At 50.6% G+C, this 16,023-nt stretch overlaps 2 protein-coding genes across 2 annotated transcripts in view; one reads left to right on the forward strand and one right to left on the reverse strand.

Moving 5' to 3' along the window:
- The window catches only part of LOC119091422 (sodium- and chloride-dependent GABA transporter 1-like), a 61,428-nt gene extending 55,038 nt beyond the window's left edge, over nt 1-6,390 (reverse strand). The window contains 1 exon segment of the mRNA XM_037214206.1: nt 6,239-6,390. The gene's annotated coding sequence lies outside the window, so the exon portion shown is untranslated.
- Nucleotides 1-11,830, forward strand: part of LOC119092343 (sodium- and chloride-dependent GABA transporter 1-like) — a 31,480-nt gene extending 19,650 nt beyond the window's left edge. Inside the window, exon 11 of the mRNA XM_037215307.1 lies at nt 11,759-11,830. Within this exon, the coding sequence (XP_037071202.1) occupies nt 11,759-11,830 (72 nt within the window). The remainder of the gene's footprint in view (nt 1-11,758) is intronic.
- Nucleotides 11,831-16,023: the final 4,193 nt, after the last annotated feature.

A 16,023-nucleotide genomic window follows, 5' to 3' on the forward strand; every position in this document is an offset into this window, starting at 1 on the left:
TGACACGAGGTACAAGAGCAGCCTTGAACATGGGTAGAGGGGCGCGGAAAAGTGTCACACCACTGGGCCGCTCGCTTCGGAATTACTGTGAAGCACATAAAGGAGCGTAGAGCGTCCGACAGCAAATGATGGATGAAGCGAAGCATGTTGTAACTTCGCAGTTCCAATACCAAAAATGGTAATGTCATCGTTGTCCATCGTCATATCCATTTGCCATAGCTTTAGGGAACAAAGCAAGGGAATGGCATGCGCGACAACCACGGAGTGAGGGGGACGAATTTACGTCCGGTGAAATGTATACCAGCATTCATTTGACAAGGCGCCATGGACACTTTGAGAGTCGGCTGTTGGACGACCCGATGCTGAGCGTCAATGAGAACGCCCTTGGACTGCGCCGTTTGTCTCATCGACCAACATCCGTCTTCCGCAACGAGTCTAATCATGAACCGCTGGCGGCTGGCCACGTGGCGAGCGCATGCAAACACGGCGTGACGAGCTCTCGCGCATCCTGCCTGCGGTGTCAGCAAACGTCCTAGCTACCCACGAGACTCCTCGCAGGTAACGTTGTCACGCACGAGGACCATGAAGATAACGTTGTCACGCACGAACACCATGAAGATGACGTTGTCAGCCGCACTTTCACTTTCACCAAGAACACAAATGCGCAGCTTCGAACTAAGTTGTTGTTAATCGCATTGCTTAGTGCTATGTTTTTCGATAGCACCGAGGCAATGTGAATACCGGCCAATCGATATTGCATTCGTGCTGTTAAGTGCGGTAGCCGCCGTTTGCCTGCGGGAGTACACAGAATCCGACTTTCCTTCTCAGGTTTGCAGTTGTTTTTTTTTGCACCATTTGAGGCGCTATGTTAAGACGGGGCTTTTCCATTCTCACCGCCCTTTTCACAGATACCTTCCATATTTCACGTCATCAGCTGCTCCACCGAAATATTTAAGGTGACGAAAGTTTCAAAAATATTGTGCATTTTTGTGGTAAACATTTGATGTCAGCAGGGTAAGATCCAAGGAGGGACAAAATGAGCAAATTCCCTCCCCGAAAACCCCAAGTCATTTAAATTTCCACTTAGACTTTGTCAAAAACACATTTTTAGTCTTTTTGCCAGCATGTTTTCAAACCAGAAAACCAACTGTATTTTCCTCAGTAATGGTCAGTGGCGTACTTGGTCGATTCATGATACACAATGAAAAATTCGGGCAGCGTACATCTACTGACCGGTTCTGAGGGACGAATTTCCACGCTTATGACTTATTGGTGCTTTCGGCCTTCCTTTTCTGGCTCACTGCATATGGTTGCTTTGAGTCGCTTAGGCATTGATGTTTACCGGGCTGGCTTAAATGCATGGTGAAAAGACAAATACATTCCGATTTTATCTGTCCATAGCAAAACAGAAATGACAAGATGCATAGACAAAGGGTATCTATGTGAAAGATTTGCGCAACCGTTAAGTTTGTCTCATGCATGACAAACATCTTGTCTCCATTTACGTTCTCTTTTTGCACGTGGTCCAAATGGAGGTAAAGGTCAGCGCGCTTTGCACATCATCGACATTCTTGGCGCACGCATCAGGTGTAATTTTGAGCGCTTCCTGGCTGATGGCGTTGTTCAGGTCATCAAGGCTCTGAGGGCTCTCTCTGTAGACATGGAATTTTCGGAATTCCATGCATAAAGATCTAGAGTGGTCCGATCCGGGGAGTGGGCTGACCACGAGTTACCAGTCTCTCGGATGATCATGTGGGCTCCAAAGTGGTTCTCCTGCCTTGCTAGGGCCGTTTTTGATGTGGGGAGCCCCCTAGCTATGCTGGATCCATAAAGTTTCCATTTTTACCCTCGGGGTCTTGCTCCAGTCATGAATAGAAGTGCTCCGGTGTGCTGACGTAACATTTCCTGTTGACCGTGGCCCTGGAGTCACCTTCAAACTGGAGGAAAAAGGGGCCAAGGTGGCAGCTAAAACTTATGGCGCACCCCCCCCCCCCCCTGCCACCTTTGGGCTGTAAGAGGAGGGGGTTCTCAGCATGGCGTGGGGTGGCTCCGAGTCCCAGGTCTGGTAGTTTTGGGTGCTTGCTCCCCCATTCATGTGGAAGTTGCCCTCATCGCTGAGCCCGTCTCGTTTCAGAATCCCGGCATCGGCTTCAGCCTTGGTCTTCAGCCAGGTGACAAACATCATCCGATGTTCTTTGTTAGCCTCAGTCAGCTTTTGGTGGATGGTCCCGTTGTGGAAGATTTTTTTAGTCGTTTTTGGAATGTGCCGCAAAGATGTGTGATTGTGGCATATTTGCGATTTATTTTGGTAGGTCCTTTGTTATGACGGGCTCAACTTTTGCTATGTCATCTTGTGTTATTTTTGGCGGCATCTTTCCAATTTGTCCTGTGTTTTGCCTGAGCACAAACGCATCTCTCAACGTTTCTCGTGTGGCTCAAAATTATTTTTGCTCAAGGGGCATATGGAATTAAGCAGGTGGCGTCGCAGAGGGATGGCGCAGCAGGGAGTCAGAGAGGCAAGAGTATGTTTTTGCCAGCTCAAAATTTTTCGAAGCCCTTCTTCCCAAACCAAAGGCTTGTCGCTTCCCGTTGATTACACCGAAATCCGGATCAAGGAGAACCGCATAACTGAACCGAGGGTAATACTTCGCGCTCAGAAGACCCTTTCATGCATTGAAAGGTCCGCTTTCTGGATTATGAGGCCACCTTTATGGACCAGGTATCCCAGCGGGCGCAAAACGGTCTCGACGCAGACACACCCTTAAACTCCAGACCACCACCACAGAATAAGGAATCCCATGCTCTGGATTACTAGGCCCAATCTTATGTTTGTTATTGCCTTAGGCGACTCCGTTACGAACTAAAAGGTCCCTGTTCAGCGTTGGGAGGCTTAAGAGGTCCCTCTATGTCCAGGGGCCCACTCTGGAATAGGAAATCCCTGTCATCCATCAGATGGCCGCGGTTGCGGATCACGACACTCTCTTTTCGAATAACGAGGCTCTTGGCTAGATTTGGAGGCCCCTTCGCGAATTAAAAGCATCCCATTTTAGATTAATGCCCCCCTTCATGCATTAAGGGCCCTTTTCTGGAACATGACGCCCCGTTTTATGCTAGCGAGATCCTTTGCTGGATATTCAGAAGAAATCCTGGATATTTTCATCGTCGACATTTTTTTCACTGGGATATGATACACGTAGCAATTTGATAAGAAGGAACATGCGCTTGATGCTTCTCCCCTCAAAACAGCACTGTCCAGGAGACCATCCTGTGAGGAGGCCTCAGTTTGTCCAGTAGACCGTCCTGTGAGGAGGCCTCAGTTTGTCCAGGAGTCGTCCTGTGAGGAGGCCTCAGTCTGTCCAGGAGACCATCCTGTGAGGAGGCCTCAGTCCGTCCAGGAGACCGTCCTGTGAGGAGGCCTCAGTTTGTCCAGGAGTCGTCCTGTGAGGAGGCCTCAGTCTGTCCAGGAGACCATCCTGTGAGGAGGCCTCAGTCCGTCCAGGAGACCGTCCTGTGAGGAGGCCTCAGTTTGTCCAGGAGCCGTCCTGTGAGCAGGCCTCCGTTTGTCTGGGAGACCCCTGGAAATTCCTGCTCCTCCGCTCCAGCCCAAAGCCCCTGACGCCGTTCCTGATGTCGCGACGTTGAATATCGTTGATCAACGCAAATCGACAATTTTTGCCGTTAGTTGCGCCGTGTTGAGCAGTGCATGGTATCAAGTGGATCATCCGAGGCACATCGAATAAAATTCCAGGCCACGCGCTATCGAAACAAACAAAAAAAGAATGTGTTTGTGTGGTGTTAGACCACGCCACGTATACAGCCAGACATGTTTTTCTTTTCACCCGGGAGTTGAATTCCTCCCCAGTCGGATACATAAATTAAATGCCTCACCAGCATCATTTCCGCTGGGGGAGGAAAATTCCACAACTGGAGAGGCAGTTTGAGTGAATGATAAGGCGCTTACCCCCCAATTAACACGTGCCACTGACGTGACAAACTCCGGGGTATTAGAACGTCTTACAAAATCATGAATGCAACTTCAGCGCCAATCCTTCCCTTCCTTCAGCTTCAGCGCCTTCCCTCACAGCCTTCCACAATCGGTGGTTCCGGCAGAATGGTCATATCCTCCACACGACCTGTGAGACCCCGCCACGGCTGGTAGTGCGGATTCGCGGAAGTCATCTCCTGTGAGACCGTTCGCAAATGTCCAGCCCGCTCCTCTGGCCTGCGCTCCCCGGCTTCCTCCTAGGCGGACACCTGGAGGGTCTGATGTATCGCCATGATCCCCAGGGCAACCGAAGTGATTCATCACAGGGACAGTGTGGGAAATCAGCACCGAGATGTGCAGAAGAGCTGTTGGTTCATAATAAGGAGGGTAGAGCTGTGCTCCGTCCGGAAAAGGGTTCAAAAGGGTGAGTGCCGCATATGTCAGCGTGCTGGCGGATGGGTTTTACATACGCGATAATAATTTTAGCAACAATGTATTGGATCTGATGTCTTAACAGCATTTTTGCAACAGGTTGTGACAATTTGAATGTGCCAGGTTATTAGAAATATCCTGGTCTTTGGCGGTCATGAGAGCCGCTTATCAGCAATATTTCTTGCGAATTAAAAAGGGAAGAAACAACCCACCCATTCTCCCGCTCCCATTCTCCCATTCTCCCATTGAGCCAACCCATCCTCTCCCTGCCGGCCACCCGGCTGGTAGACTTGCCTCCGTAGTGAAAAGCTAGCAAAATACGTTCGGCATATTTGGGAGCTAGTCAATTTTATGCGCCTTTCCCTCGGAACTGATCAGCTTGTTCCGATCTGAGTGTCAGACAGGATCAGCACGCCTCAGAGCAATGGGTCTAGTAAGTTTTACGCGTCGTATTTTGGTAATGTTTGGTGATGAATACAAGTGGTATCAAGAACACAGTAGTGGATCCAGGGGGAATGAATGGATGTGCGCATTACGACAGCGTTCATAACAACACCTTAGCGCACGGATGTCGCTTTTGATTATTTTATGAGGTTCATTCCCGAAAATACAGAGCTGGACTCTGAAATGCTGGCTGCCCCCAGTATTGGTGCCTTGAATATTTTGAATAAAGGTCGGACAAGTTCTCTGGCACATAAACCCTATCTTTTTCGGCACGATTTGCTATTCTTAACTACTGCTTTGGATGAAAAAACTATTTGATGCAAGATAAAAAAAAATGGGATAAGATTCCCGTCAAGGTAAGGTGGCCCAAGTCTGTTGAGAAGCACAATATTGGTGGGGGTTGGTGCGTTGTGGGGTGGACTCATTCCCCCAACCACTTACAAAAAAAAAAAACGATGGTTCTGTGTTGGCGTGTGCTTTGCACTTGTACTGACGCAGCCATTAGCCAGAATATTCGAGATGGCTATGCTCATTAAAACGTTAACCTCCGCTTGGTGACGTAAAAGGCGTTGGGTAAACATATGTTCTATCGAGGAGGCACTCTTTCCTCCAGATTCGGTGCTATGAATGGTAAGCTTATAATACCAAAATCACGGGATAAATGTGAGAGTGACTATTGGAAGAAATATGATGGACATATCATCAAATAAAGTAATAACAACTCAAACAATGATGTTTCCTTCTGTTCCTCATTTCCAGATGTCCCAATAACACATATTCGTGTCATTTCGGGTGAGGGCTCTGGGTTATGGCGCGGGTATGTGACTACAAAAATCACAAGGTGGGGATGCGTCCATCCGCAGTACCGCCATCTGCCGGCGTCGGAAGTCCACAGGACATTGTACGCCTGGATGAGGCGGGCTCCTCGAAGCCGTGATGTTATGCGGCGCGGGCTAAGGTTTCCACTGGGCAGGTGTTTAGCCACGCCATTGCGGAGCAAGTGGATCTTCTATGTGTATGCCAAGAGGACCTGTCTAGTAGCAACAAGCCTGCCTTCTGAGAATCGTTGTCATTAACAAAACGGTGTAGTGTCATCTAATGATGGCCTGCAACGCACTGAGAGCCACGAGCCCGGTACTCAGATGATATGATGCCCTTGATGATATGCAGCTGTGTACGTAGTGTGATTTGTTTGTTGCCACATCTTCTGACTTATAACGCACCTCATGAAGCTGATTAATGATAACATCAATCGATGTAAGTGTCATAGCGAATTTGCACTTCAGTTTCTGCAACTCAGACGGTAACGGTTTCGCTTCAGATTCATGTTTGCCAGGCCTACAATTACCAACGGGATCAAGTTCACCCTTTACTCACGCTCACCGATGCCACCCGCCTCGCGGTCGGTATTCACAGAAGAACTGGACGTCTGGCCGGGAGCGCGGCCGCCGCGGCCGTCGAGCGCACGGTCCTGGGTCGGGTGGTCTGTGTGCGTGCGCCCGCTACCCTGCTCACCGGGCTACCACCGGCCACCGGGCGCCAACTGCAGCCTCCCGGCCGGCCTGGCCAACGCCGGCGACGGCGGGCGGCGCCACCGGCGCGCCGGCGCGGCCCGGGCGAGCTGGCGGCCGCCCGGGCCGCGGCCTCCCGGGGGAGACGACCGCACGGACGGCTCTCTGGCTCTCCCGCGCGCCACTCAGCTCACGGGAGCGCGTCGCGTGCGTGCCGCACCGGCCCAGCCTCCGTCCTCAGCACACGGGAGCGGGCCACGCGCCGCACGGGTCCAGACTCCTTCTTTAAGGCGCGGGAGTGGACCGTACGCATGATGCTCCGGTCCAGCCTCCCCCCCTCCCCCCCCAGCACACGGAAGCGGGCCGCATGCGTGCTCCACCGGCCCAGCGCGCCACGTGGCTGGCCTCGCCCATCTTGGCACGGCCAGAAATGGAGCACCTTACGGGCTGGCTAATAGGATGTTAGACGACAAGCTGTCTGGTAAACGGGATAGCTCGATATGCACGGACAGCCACATGCGTGGAGTTGAACCTCGCACTGATAGGGGAGAGGGGTTAATATATCTCCTCAAGGTTCTTGGAGAACACCTCTCCGCATATGTCGTGTAATCGCGCCCAAATTTTAGTAGCCTATTAGACATCCATTGCACGTGTTTTGACACTAAAAACGTGTTTCTAGCGGAGCAGCGGAGGTTTTGACGAACACCGCGCGGCGATCTATGGCCGGCGCAGGCGGCGGGCGGCAACCGGCGGTGCCGCGCAACGCTCGCGGTGGGCCGACTTTGTTGCATGAATGGAACCATACGTTATAAATGAACGCTCGAAATACATAGAAAATACACCAATGCAGGGATGTAGTTTCCTATTCAGTTGGAGGTGTTCAGCGTCCTTCCCTCAAACCAACTTACGCTTCAGCCCATTCAGCCAGCCCACACTCAGCCCAGCCCAATCCCATTTTTATAACGAAAGTACACAAAATTCAGGAGAAAGCTATTTGCTGGCAAAATGTAACATGTTGGGGCATTTTCCACTGCTCAGTCCCCCCCCCCCCCGAAATCATTCTGATGGCCTAAAATCCGCCTCATTGTGCTCAGAATTGAGCGAGAAACGCACCTGTTTAAGTTTCGTGTCGTCACAAAGCATAGCCTCGTGTGTATGATGTAGAGCTAAAAAAGTGAGATTTTCTGGAAAATATGACCTTCGACCTGCCATAATAATGTCAAGTATTGATCTAATGACATACAAATTAGTACCTATCGCAATTGAGACCAATCTGCCAGTTTCTTCGCTAAGTCATCTTCATTAGTTTGAAAACACCCCCCGGCCAGTACGCGTCATGAAAAACGGCGAATCGGGACGAGGATTAACTTGCTAGGCAGTGAGGGTTAAGCTCAGAAAGAATTGAAAATAGGAACACATGCAAAATATCATGACAGAAAAGGGTACTCTGAGCTCCGCCATTATTACTAGGACGATCTCCATGAAGGAAATCCTTATCAAAGTCTCTGGTGCAGCTCGTGTTGGGGGCCAAAAATGGCGTGGCGTGGGTGCGCCAAGCTGTGTATATATATAGCTAATTAAAAAGCAGACCTTTCGGCATACCAAAATCAAATGTGCATTATGAGGTCGCTGGCTTATGGCAGGTCAGAGTTAAGCCGTGAGTGTCGCAAAGGCAATATTTAGCACATGGTCTAATCTGATGCAGCAACAGAGTGTTAGACGAAACTTTTGGGATGTTTTTTTAGACAAGCTGACAATGGAGTTAGGATTGTGTCAAATTTCACTGACCTTGGTTCAGGTATGAAGGCCAATTGAGGTCAAAACCAACCCACTTTTTACTAACAAACATGCTTTAACAGGTAGTTTTTGATACTTATTTCGAATTTCTTGACAATAGGGACCACAATAGACATCTCCCATGAATTTCGTAACGGTCAAAGACAGTCACTGACCTAAAATGACCCCGATCTACATTTGTGTTGAGGAACACACCGCCAAGTATAATTATTGACGCTTGTTGAAATTCCAAAATCAAATCAGTCTCGTTGGTTTTGGTGACCATGACGTTCTAAGGGCAAAGGTGTTCTTTCGGTTAAAACAGATACCTAGGTTCAAGGCAATTGGATGAGGAAATATTTACACACTTCCAACACCGATATGGACTTAGACCTCGTATGACCTTATGTGAACCAAAGGTGATGACCTAGGAGACTCAAATTTTGACATCAATAAGCTAACAAACATAAATCCACCCGGTCAATTTAGTGTTTCTAGCTCTCTTGGTCTTTGATATTTTCGGGATCTGAAACCGACCCCCAACCGAACGTGTGATATTCAACGGGCCACCCGAGCGCGTGTTAAAGGATCTGAAACCAACACAGTGGGTGCGCATGAAGCAAATGCCATTTTATCTGCGAAGTGTACGTACCACCTTGTTGGATCTGTTCTCACTTGTTCTTCGCTGTTTTCGCGGTGCATGGAACATGAACCGGCCAGACTGACGTTAGCCGCCACGATGTCTCTCTGAATGCGGCGTACAAATTGCAGTTACGGTCAGGGAACGCGCGCGACCAGGTCTCATGATGGGTTCGACGCTTGCGCTCTTGTGCCCATGGCATGCCAGAAACGGTGGCTGGCCATCGGGTCAGTGACCGACCGGTCAGCTCACCAAATCACAGCCTGACCTCCGACCGGTACTCACCCATATCGCACGGATCACACAGATATCATACCCATATCCAAACACCGGTACGGTCCGTGCCGGCGTGCGAGCGAGGCGTCGGCTGCGACGCTGGACGATAGGATGGAGAGTGTTAGACTGTGCCGCATCACACCGCTGCCGCGCGGAACAGACGACATCAGGTACGCTCTGCCCGCAGTGCTGGCGCCGCAGATCACTGCGACGCTCGTACCGAGTACGGAGCAAAGGGCAGCGCAAATACACGGAGAAAAGGCCGCGCAGATAAACGGGGTCCGGCAACAATGCTAGATCGCCACCCAGCCTCCCAAGGACCTTCGTAGCCTTCCATAGCTGCACCGCAGTCTCCATGGCTGTACCACGGCTCCTTTGACTGCACCGGGGCTCCCACGCCTGCACCGCGGCTCTCATAGCTTAACCGCTGCCCTCATGGCTGTACCGCAGCTCCCATGGCTGCATCGCGGCTCTCATGGATGTACCGCGGCTCTCATGGGTGTAGGGTGGTTCTCATGGCTACATCGTGGTTCTCATGGCTGTACCGCGGCTCCCATGGCTGCATCGCGGCTCTCATGGATGTACCGCGGCTTTCATGGGTGCACCGCGGCTCTCATGGCTGTAGGGCGGTTCTCATGGCTACATCGTGGCTCTCATGGCTGTACCGCGGCTCCCATGGCTGTACCGCGGCTTCAGGGCCTGCTGCACCCATGTTCGTTGCCAGCCAAGTTCGGCTGTCCTTGCGTCGGCATCGGCCGTGGCATCAATGAGTTCAATATCGGATCCAAGCGCTGATTTATACCGAGCCCGAAGGGAAGAAGGGAGATGCCATCTTTACTCTTGGGAAATATCTAACAAAGGAAATTCAAACGCGCAAGCAACAGTCAGATGACTGATGATCTTGCAGCCTTGGTAACGTGACGGGAATTCCAGAGTGAAGTCAAAATGGCAATGGAGATCGGAATCGCTATCAAGCGGTCGGAAGGATGGAGAAAATGCTCGGAGCTTTCGAAAGCGGTCAACCACCCTCGAATCTGAAGTCTATCTCGGGCGGGAAAACCACAGGATGGGCAGGGTACTCAGTCGCCCACCCTGTCCTGTTGTTAGGCAGGGCGGGCGAAGATATTTCCCCGCCCATCCTGAAACTTTAAGTCACCGGAAGCCGCTGACATATATTTGTTCTTGACGCTGTTTCCCAGAAAGCGTACCATAGTGCAAACATGGTTAATAAAAGGCTAAAATTGTCACGTTCGGCGCTGTTTTAAAACTAATTGTAAGCGCAGATGTTTTTGCGTTAACCAGAGGCGACAAAGGATAATTCAAAGCGTTCTGCTGAGCGGTTGTGCATGTCATCGGCGAGGGGGCCGACCTGCGTTATGCCCACCCCGGCCAATGGGACGGGTGGTGCCCGACGCGTGGTCGAGCGACCGCCTCCAGTGGCGGGCCCGGGGCCATCTGTTTCGTCTGCTAATACCGTGCGTGCACCCAACCAGCACACCATCACACGACCAAATTCCCTTAGCGCTACCAGCAGAGCGTTTAGCAAGTCTGTTTATCTCATTTTTCATGGCCGACGCCGACGCCCGATAAACAAGACAGATGAGTTTCCAACGCCTCTTTCTGTTGCCAACACGGACGTGGTCACCACTTTGGAGGTCTGGCAAGTAGCTCGAGTGGCTAGGAATGTAGATATCTGGGGACGCTGGTCCATCATGAGGCAGCGCACCCGGCGCTCGGGGGTGGAGTCGGCCTTTTGCGCGGAGTAATGCCTCCCCCCCCCCCCCACCCCCTACCGACGGTTATAAGCTTCGGTGCCTGATGAACTTTGGGTAGGCTGGGCTTACATCCAACCGCACCGCTTGCGTGATATGATATCATATCATTGTAGGATATCATATCATATATTCTATTGATAAGTTACCAATGTATCCGCATGCTAATTAAATCAATTTACTTCGCGTTCGTCGATGGTTGTTTGAAACATGCATTCACAGTATTGCATCGCAATAAGATTGTCAGTGTAATCAAGATCAGTTCGAATTCCGAGGCAAAAAAGCTGAAAAGCTGTGTTTGCTTCAGGACCTGAGGCAAACTGCTGCTGATCAAATGTTTTCGGACCGCGGAGTGACTCCAAGCACACTGGACAGCGATTCATAGATTTACGAAAGCTGCATAGTAAATAGGCGCCTTGCCGAAAGTACAGTTTTGCTTTGTTCGGAGGTCCAGAAGTGCTGGGGCTTGTCTCACGTCCCTGAATACCAACAACGGCAGTCGCAAACAAGTGAGTCGGTACATAAACTGACTCGGCTGTGCAAATCGCTGACACAAACGTCGTTGGATCCCAGTCATCGCCAAACGTTGCTTGCTACGCGATGCCCAACTCGACCCATTGCAAATGTCCTGACTTGCGGGGTGGTTTTGCTCCAGCCTGTTGGAAGGGACAATTCGACCGCCCTTGGTGAGAATTAGACCCGTGGTAACTGTCTAGCCACCTAGCAATTCGGTGAGGGCCAATGGAACGACTGGGACGATCTTGAATCGATTTATTGATGACGAAAGAGGTGGAAAGATTTACAAATTATAACACGAGGTTTCGCCTAACTTGAGGAGAGCTACGATGCATACGGCCGTAAGGTAGATGGTACAAAATAAATCCCGCCAGAATTCTGGGTATTGATCTGACCTGTGTTGCAGGTGTTGGCTCCAGCGCTTACCAAGCGCCGTCAGCATGACCGGCGGGCTGGCACCCTGGACGCCTGGGCCTAGGGGCGGATCAGGTCAGGTCTCAGGGCTTGTAGACCGGGCGAGAGTCCTCAGTAGCGTGGCCTTGACACCACCGACGGATGCTTGGCCAATATGGAGCCGACCATTAGCGTCAGCCAATGAAGCGCCAGCTGAGCCAGGTCGAGCAGATTTTCTTCACATGCGGAACCCGAGGAATGGCGAAGGGTCGGGTAGGCCAGCAGTTCCTCTAAAGAGGCGTTCGCTGGAACACGAGAGCCCAACTTCCCCGTCATCGTACCCGAGCGCCAGCTGACGTTTTGAGGTCTCGGGACCGACCTCAAACTGAGCAACGCCCATCGATAGCGGTGTTAGCAGGCACTGATCAGCGTTCGCGCGAGAGCCGTTGTCCGCACCATCAAGACCACCTGCACAGGATGCAATAGCGCGCTTCATACGGTTACTGGCGCTGACGCCTTCGGGTTGTACTGCGCCAAGGAATTTCAAGGGTAAGGTCTGTTTTATCCGATCCACCCGCTACTCATGTGCCCATAACCATCCGCTATCAGTCTCTTACTTGCTTTACCCACCCGCAACCCAGCCAGTTTACGTTTTCCAGCATTTAGATACTAAATAATGGAAAATTTTCGCGGTAGTTTACGCCTGGACCGATTCCTTTGTGTTGGTGATTTCAAAAGACGTGTGAATGGAAGCTAGTCGTGAATAAAGACACGCACACAGTAGTACTGAGCAGCATTCGTGAACTATCTGCGCATCATTTTGTACATTTTTACCCATGGCCGTAGTTTGCTAAGATCTGTACCCGACTAAACATGTTATCCCTGCATATGTACCCATGACTTTACCCAACACGTTAAGTCTTGTAAGTGTGCTCCGTCAGTGATAGCAAACCAGAAGCGACGCAGTGCGGATGCTTCGGACTTCTTACTTGGTGCATCTGACCGCCGGGAAAGAACGCTCTCTGGAGACCGTATCAAAGCATGGAAATTGATCCTCTGCGCGCATACGCCATCCATGCGTTATCATTTCCCGCAATCCAAACTCACATCTGTAATTCGTAACTGAATCTGCACGCACATGCATGATATCTCGCTCAGATAGCATCTCCTGCCCATGTGATATCTTCCTGTCCTGACCACACCAGTCGCGAGCGCGTGGCCACGTGTCGTCTCGGTGAAGCCCTACACAGCCCGCATGTTTGGGTACGGAGCTCACCGGCCGGCGTATATAAACAAAGGCCAGGCGCGCTCTCAAGACCGCTTGATCATTTGGTTTCATGATGCCCATCATCTTGGCCGGCTTCTCTCGACGGCTCTTGCCGGTGACTGCATGTTATAGTGTTGCCACTCTATGCTTGTGAACGTGGAGAATGAAACGTGTCGGGCATTGCCATCTTACAAAGCTTTGGAACGTGGACTATTAATGAGGCATAAACACTACAGGTCCACGCAGCGTGGCTAGCGTGCGATGTGGCAGAGATAAGGCACCGCAAGCGGTCAAAATCATAGGTTTGGCCGCCGGATCGGCCTTGCTGTGCCCGCAACCGAGCATCCTCAGTACGCCACCTCGTGAATGCCTTGATTTATGATGATTGCTTTTTCGACAGAACGTGCCTGATGCGCAGCCTGCCGTCACGTATGCCCGCTACCAACTCGTTACCGACGGCTGACTCATAACTCGTGATGTATCGTCGTCTCACCGCCGCGCAGGCCAGGGCCTATGTCAATACGTGAACAGGGGCGAAATCCCCATCGGTGACCCCGACAGTGGAGACCTAATATTGCCGACAGATCACGCCCGGCCAGGTCTTTGCAGCTGCTTAGGCAGAGGCTGCGAGGAAGCCCATTTCGGAGTCGCGGTAGGATACATGCGTTCCGTATTGGGCCAAACATTCGAAGGCGATTCAAATGTTCTTCAATAAGAAGATGAAAACATAAGGCATTGATGCAGAGCTGCTTTAAAAACGTCCGACGGGTTCAACTGTTGCCAGATGAAATTTGATTAGCGTACGTGTGCCGAAATTTGGGCGAGAATATGGCCAAATGATGCTCTTCATGCTTGTAACACTTCTGCCGGATTTTATTAGCAAGAAGGGTCTTTAGCTCCCGCATTTTCAGCTTCATGAGCTCATAGTTTTTTATGTGAGCTAAATAGCCTCAATATATCAGGTCATGGTTAAACGACGTTTTAGATCAAACATTAGTTATATTGACAGAACTCGGCGCTTCAAGCTGTTTCGACGGCTCCTGGTATATGCAAGGTCAATGATCGCCACAAGATATCTGGACTCATACTTCCGCTGGATTCCATTCTGAATGGGAAAATTTCATTTATAACTGCGACCGCAAGCGAGATAGCCAGACGCAATAAAAATGCAGCGAATCCAAACGACGGGTTAACGTAAAACGCGCAACCTTGTAGTTCTACACGTGCGTGACATCACACAAGCGATATCTTATTGTAGGTGAGACCTGTCTTATTATCCGAGAATCTCTTGACCTTGCGTGCTTCCGATGACGAAGAATCCTTTGGGGAGTTTTGGGGGCAAACGTATTTTTTCCAGCGGTTTCTTCATGCAACAGCATAGTGCTAATGCGATGGTTTGTGTATTTGACACGTAGCTGGGCATCCTTGCAGCGCCCACTTAGCACTTGTTGCTGCAGTTGTTCCGGGAAGCGAGGGAGACGATGACGGTAGCTTTCCATGTGTCCCTCTCTTTCATTTTGTCTTCCACCACTTCCACCACTCCTGCTTGCCACCGTTCGTTCCCGTATGATGCACTGTCGAACAAGACCTTTTACATCGCAGCGTATTGCGGTCTGCACAAGGCACCTGCCATTATATCAGTCTGTGCTTACATGTTATTATCAAATACCAACAATGTGCTGAGCTTTAAGATCTGTTAAGACAAGCAAATGTACCTCAGTTATCAACGTAAGCTTCCCTTGCACACCTAAGTATCCGTGGCACCAGCCAACGCAGTCACGCCATCTTGATTTTCGCAATGGCTTGAAATGTACGGCCTACTTCTACGCGTCCCAGCCAATGTTCCTTACATGACACAAACTCCGTACTTCGTAGCTATTTGACTACTCACTCGTATATTAAAATCTTTGACAAAAGAGCTATCCGGCCATCGAATTACTCGTGTTGGTTCTTAAAGACTTGCCTCCCTACAGGGATGCACGTAGAATTTAGCACAAGAGGAGCACAAATTAAGAATGCTCACCAGAACACGAGTTCAGCGCACCGCATTCTCGCAAAGTGTGCTGTATGATGCGAAACAACATTGCATGTTCTCGATCTTATTGTTACGTGTCTGTTTGTAATTTTTCACTACCAGTGTTGCGCACGTCACTGTCGTCGGCGACGAAAGAGAAAAGGTGGGAGTAGTTGCACTTTGTTTTCTTCAGTTAACAACCCGAGACCCCACGCAGTGCGACACAAGTGTACTCACCCGCACCTCAGGACTCGGGCTGTCAACCGGCTGGTTGCGGCCGAGTGGCCGGGACTAGCACTGCTGCGTTGATCGTGCTGGTCCGGTTTGAAACATTGGTGCCGGCATCGAGCTGATGCCGGACCCAGGACTGACAGGCAGGGAAACGCGTCCAGAGAGGGACGGATCACGAAGAGTAAAGAACGCTGCGCTGTCAGGTTGCACACAATATGTTATCGATATGGCTCGGTACGACTACATCGCCTGACAGCAGGCAAACATATGCCTAGTTATGGTAGTCAATATGCCATTAGCGGCCAAACAATAGCTGTACTAGCAACCGTTCTGTGGTAGGCATATCACTCATATCATGACCCAACATTAACAGTGCAGCTGAAGCTATGGAGACACAGTTCTCACACGACGTACAATGTCACACACACACACACACACAACAATACTCGTTAGCGCCACCTATTGGTGACCCGCACGACTAGGTGTTGACTTCGTACCGCGACACCATTTAGTTACATACATATTTAAGCACACTATAAATTTGATAGCGTGGGTCACGTGCCTCGGGGGATTTCACGCGCATAATGCCCTGTCTCTGTGCACAGTGCACAGTGATTGACGCTTCGCTCTAGATCATGGGGCTAAAATCGTGTCTCCGCTGTCGAGACTGCTACGGCAGAAATAAACGCGTTTACTCACCACTTGCTGCGGTCGCATTAATATTCAATTAGGCGATTGTTGAATGGCCACAAAATATCTTTGCAGA

Source organism: Pollicipes pollicipes, unplaced genomic scaffold, assembly GCF_011947565.3.
Source record: "Pollicipes pollicipes isolate AB1234 unplaced genomic scaffold, Ppol_2.1 Scaffold_3447;HRSCAF=4054_pilon_pilon_pilon, whole genome shotgun sequence".
Taxonomy (NCBI): domain Eukaryota; kingdom Metazoa; phylum Arthropoda; class Thecostraca; order Pollicipedomorpha; family Pollicipedidae; genus Pollicipes; species Pollicipes pollicipes.